Source organism: Oncorhynchus gorbuscha, linkage group LG23 (assembly GCF_021184085.1).
Source record: "Oncorhynchus gorbuscha isolate QuinsamMale2020 ecotype Even-year linkage group LG23, OgorEven_v1.0, whole genome shotgun sequence".
Lineage (NCBI taxonomy): Eukaryota > Metazoa > Chordata > Actinopteri > Salmoniformes > Salmonidae > Oncorhynchus > Oncorhynchus gorbuscha.
In genome coordinates, this window is record NC_060195.1 from 2,691,741 (window position 1) to 2,697,195 (window position 5,455).

General features: G+C 48.6%; 1 protein-coding gene across 2 annotated transcripts in view; it reads right to left on the reverse strand.

Moving 5' to 3' along the window:
- Positions 1-835: 835 nt before the first annotated feature.
- The window catches only part of si:ch211-274f20.2 (calnexin), an 8,582-nt gene continuing 3,962 nt past the window's right edge, over positions 836-5,455 (reverse strand). Inside the window, exons 4-12 of one of the 2 annotated variants that reach the window (XM_046324580.1) lie at positions 5,376-5,434; positions 4,226-4,367; positions 3,914-3,995; positions 3,580-3,772; positions 1,966-2,231; positions 1,580-1,699; positions 1,280-1,391; positions 1,131-1,204; positions 836-1,038 (exon numbers count right to left, since the gene is read on the reverse strand). In XM_046324580.1, coding sequence (XP_046180536.1) covers positions 1,030-1,038; positions 1,131-1,204; positions 1,280-1,391; positions 1,580-1,699; positions 1,966-2,231; positions 3,580-3,772; positions 3,914-3,995; positions 4,226-4,367; positions 5,376-5,434 — 1,057 coding nt within the window. In that variant the 3' untranslated portion in view covers positions 836-1,029. Of the gene's footprint in view, positions 1,039-1,130; positions 1,205-1,279; positions 1,392-1,579; positions 1,700-1,965; positions 2,232-3,579; positions 3,773-3,913; positions 3,996-4,225; positions 4,435-5,375; positions 5,435-5,455 lie in introns of those variants that run through there. The other variant, XM_046324581.1, reaches the window with a different exon arrangement.

Sequence of the window (5,455 nt, forward strand, 5' to 3'; positions counted from 1 at the left end):
CCCACAGCCAGATCAGGGCCTAACATAAGGACAACTAAATGAACTAGTGTAGCCCACAGCCATATGGCACAGCCAGATCAGGGCCTAACATAAGGACAACTAAATGAACTAGTGTAGCCCACAGCCATATGGCACAGCCAGATCAGGACCTAACATAAGGACAACTAAATGAACTAGTGTAGCCCACAGCCAGATCAGGACCTAACATAAGGACAACTAAATGAACTAGTGTAGCCCACAGCCAGATCAGGGCCTAACATAAGGACAACTAAATGAACTAGTGTAGCCCACAGCCAGATCAGGACCTAACATAAGGGCAACTAAATGAACTAGTGTAGCCCACAGCCAGATCAGGACCTAACATAAGGACAACTAAATGAACTAGTGTAGCCCACAGCCAGATCAGGACCTAACATAAGGACAACTAAATGAACTAGTGTAGCCCACAGCCAGATCAGGACCTAACATAAGGACAACTAAATGAACTAGTGTAGCCCACAGCCAGATCAGGACCTAACATAAGGGCAACTAAATGAACTAGTGTAGCCCACAGCCAGATCAGGACCTAACATAAGGACAACTAAATGAACTAGTGTAGCCCACAGCCAGATCAGGACCTAACATAAGGACAACTAAATGAACTAGTGTAGCCCACAGCCAGATCAGGACCTAACATGAGGACAACTAAATGAACTAGTGTAGCCCACAGCCAGATCAGGACCTAACATAAGGACAACTCAGAGTATGTTATTCAGTTCTTCTGAATTAGACTACATTTTCTTCATATCATTTTTCTTTAGACCTGTCTAAAATAAATAATGGATTTCTTGTGGTGTAGGCTGTATTATATGGATTTATTAGACATTTTAAAATGTAGACGTTCCAAAGGTCTGTGTCAGCGGCAATAACAGTGAGACCGACAGTTATTTGCTTGACAATCACTGGCTGACGAAATTTCGTGACCGCCACAGCTCTAGTTAGTCCTCAGGCTGGTTAGGGTTGGTTAGTCCTCAGGCTGGCCAGGGATTGTCACTCATTCTGTAGACAAACACAAAGACACATCACATCAGTGATGTCTGTAGAAAGACGTCTAACACATAAAGGTGAGAGGTTAAAGGTCATGTCTTCACCTCAACCTCCAGGTCTGACTTCCTCTGAACCTTCTGAGTTTCTCTCCTTCTGGCCCCCTCTCTGCTCACCGCACCTACACACACATACAGCACATCTTAAACGTGTAATGTGTCTGCCTGCACATACAGTGTGTTGGTGTGTGTCTCACCATAGTCTGAGAGGCTGGTTGGTCTGTCTGGCTGGTCTCTGTCTGGTTGTCTGTCTGGCTGAGGTTCATCAGACTTCTTATAGTAGTAGTCCTGGTCAGGGGGCCCGAATCTCTGACAAACATAGTACTATTGGATTTTTGTGTGTGTGTGTGTGTGTGTGTGTGTGTGTGTGTGTGTGTGTGTGTGTGTGTGTGTGTGTGTGTGTGTGTGTGTGTGTGTGTGTGTGTGTGTGTGTGTGTGTGTGTGTGTGTGTGTGTGTGTGTGTGTGTGTGTGTGTGTGTGTGTGTGTGTGTTTGTACCTTGTCCGGCCACATGTAGCTGATGAAGAGGGTGATGGGTAATCCCACCGTGAAGATGTAGACACCCCAGAGCCAGGGACGAGAGTTAGTTGCTATCAGGAGTCGCTCCAACAGGCCGGGCTGGGAGAACACACAGCGCACGGACACCGCACAAACGTACACACACCGCACACACACACACAAACCGCACGCACACACACACAAACCGCACGCACACAGTTATTTCCGAGTGGAGTATCACAAAGAGAGACGTACAGATTGAGAGAGAGATGAGTGAAACAGAGAGAGAGAGACGTACAGATTGAGAGAGAGATGAGTGAAACAGAGAGAGAGAGAGACGTACAGTTTGAGAGAGAGATGAGTGAAACAGAGAGAGAGAGACGTACTTGTTTCTGTCCCCAGGTGTCCTGTGTCCATCTCTCAGCCAGCTTCAGGTCATCAGTCAACAGGAAATTGTCAAACATAACTTCCCCCGACAATGACCACAGTTCCAGACCCAGCGCCGCGACTGACCCCACCACTAATCCAGACACCGGGGACTCTGGTTGGCTGTCAGACGATTCTGTGTACTGGACTTCGTCTGTCAGCAGGCGGCCTTGACTGATCAGCGATTGGTCAATGAAAATCTCATACCTGCTGTCTTGATACAATTCTACACACGCACACACACACACACACACACACACACACACACACACACACACACACACACACACACACACACACACACACACACACACACACACACACACACACACACACGTTAAATACTTTATTTGAATCCACCAATCAAAGGTCTCTGTCTACATGTCCCTCAAGGCTCCAGAGAGCACCTCCTTCTCCAAGCTGCTAGGATGCCCACGGCAGCTGAAACAGAGCAGTACCCAGTACCCAGTACCCAGTACCCAGTACCCAGTACCCAGTACCCAGTACCCAGTACCCAGTACCCAGTACCCAGTACCCAGTACCCAGTACCCAGCCTGCTTTGCCCTAGTTGTTGTCAGGCCCACAATCTGGTGGCCACACACTGCAAGCCTGTGAGCGTGGCAGAGACTGCCACATATCATCACCTCCAGCTTTCACCTCCACCCGAGGCTGTTCCAGCCTGCCTGCACCTCCACCCGAGGCTGTTCCAGCCTGCCTGCACCTCCACCCGAGGCTGTCCCAGCCTGCCTGCACCTCCACCCGAGGCTGTCCCAGCCTGCCTGCACCTCCACCCGAGGCTGTCCCAGCCTGCCTGCACCTCCACCCGAGGATGTCCCAGCGTGCCATGAGGGGCTGGTATTTAAGCAGATTCTCTGCCAAGGCCTTTTCCAAGTAGCCATCCAATGAGCAGCCCATTTCCAAAATGAGCACCTCCCCCTGGCCTCCCCCCACAACAACAATATCTGGTGTATTTGGCACACAGAAAAACACATCATAAACATCACACCAGCTTCCCTTTACACAAAAATGTTCATGCATGTGTGTTGTTGGTGAAACCACCTGCCTCACCTCGCTGGCTATCAGGTCAACAAGCCAGTCACGTGAGAGTCATTTCTCTGGGTATGAACATCGACTGTCTCAACATGAATGGAAACAATTGCAGACTCATGAGAAAAATCCTAGACACTAAACTGCTTCAGGAGTAAACCATGTTTGTCTCCTCCTGAGATCCAGGGAAATGGAGGGGCGGTTAGGCTGCATACTAACGTAGTGTGTAGAGGTAGGGTTTAGTGGTTAGGCTGCATACTAATGTAGTGTGTAGAGGTAGGGTTTAGTGGTTAGGCTGCATACTAACGTAGTGTGTAGAGGTAGGGTTTAGTGGTTAGGCTGCATACTAACGTAGTGTGTAGAGGTAGGGTTTAGTGGTTAGGCTGCATACTAACGTAGTGTGTAGAGGTAGGGTTTAGTGGTTAGGCTGCATACTAACGTAGTGTATAGAGGTAAGGTTTAGTGGTTAGGCTGCATACTAACATAGTGTGTAGAGGTAGGGTTTAGTGGTTAGGCTGCATACTAACGTAGTGTATAGAGGTGTGGTTGTCGGTCGGTGAAGTACACCGTCAGGTCATCGACGGGTTGGGGGGCGTGTATCTCTTGGTTACGGCCGTTGCTAGAGTCCGTTACCCTGACGATGAGATGGAGGCGGTGGCTGGTGCCGCACTTATCAGGACCAAACATCACAGAGTACGGAGTGGACTCACTGAACTGGCTCTACGCACATACACAGAGATATATATATAAATACACACACACAACATCATACAACTTCCTCCATACCAAACAAGAACAGAACAAGGAGCATTGTTATAGAGGACGACTAGATGTTGAGCAGCAGCAGTTGAGTCAACTCACCAGTCGCAGCAGATGGGTCTGAGTCAGCAGTTTGATGTAGGCTCCACTGCACTCTACATCTCTCCCGAACCTCACCTCATACCTGTACACACACACACAGTAGTAAGTAGTTTGAAAAAGACTCAACTGATGTGGGCGCGTCATGCATACATATGTGTGTGTACTCACTGCAGGCAGAGCGGTGTGTGTATGAAGTAGAAGGGTGTGTGTACTCACTGCAGGCAGAGCGGTGTGTGTATGACAGTGAAGGGTGTGTGTACTCACTGCAGGCAGAGCGGTGTGTGTATGACAGTGAAGGGTGTGTGTACTCACTGCAGGCAGAGCGGTGTGCGTATGAAGTTGAAGGGTGTGTGTAGGTAGGCAGCGATGGCATGGTGTCTTCCTGATGACTTCATCACCAGTGCTCTGTTCCCAGGATACATTGCAGCCGCTGGCTCTTCCACCACCCATTGGCCTGGAGGAAACACACCTTTAACCCCTGGCTCTAACGCTAACCTCTGGATACTCTACTGCCTGCTGACCTGTAGGAAAACACACAGATGACCTTTAACCCCTGGCTCTAACGCTAACCTCTGGATACTCTACTGCCTGCTGACCTGTAGGAAAACACACAGATGACCTTTAACCCCTGGCTCTAACCTCTGGATACTCTACTGCCTCCTGCCCTGTAGGAAAACACACCAATGACTTTTAACCCCTGAAATTGTACACTTAACGTCGGTGACAGCTCCTGGTGTAGTCTACCTACCATCAAACTGTCAGTACTCTACCTCCCATCATACTGCAGTACTCTGTCTACCTCCATCATACTGCAGTACACTGTCTACCTCCCATCAAACTGTCAGTACTCTGTCTACCTCCCATCATACTGCAGTACTCTGTCTACCTCCCATCATACTGCAGTACTCTGTCTACCTCCATCATACTGTCAGTACTCTGTCTGCCTCCATCATAATGCAGTACTCTGTCTACCTCCATCATACTGTCAGTACTCTGTCTACCTCCATCATACTGTCAGTACTCTGTCTACCTCCATCATACTGCAGTACTCTGTCTACCTCCATCATACTGCAGTACTCTGTCTACCTCCATCATACTGTCAGTACTCTGTCTACCTCCATCATACTGTCAGTACTCTACCTCCCATCATACTGTCAGTACTCTGTCTACCTCCATCATACTGTCAGTACTCTGTCTACCTCCATCATACTGTCAGTACTCTGTCTACCTCCATCATACTGCAGTACTCTGTCTACCTCCATCATACTGTCAGTACTCTGTCTACCTCCATCATACTGCAGTACTCTGTCTACCTCCATCATACTGTCAGTACTCTGTCTACCTCCATCAAACTGTCAGTACTCTGTCTACCTCCATCATACTGTCAGTACTCTGTCTACCTCCATCATACTGTCAGTACTCTGTCTACCTCCATCATACTGTCACATTGTAGTCTCCATACCATCGTATTTGAGAGCCTCAGCATCTGTCTCTTTCACAGCCTTGGATTGGACCCATCTCCTGTAAAACACATGACACATT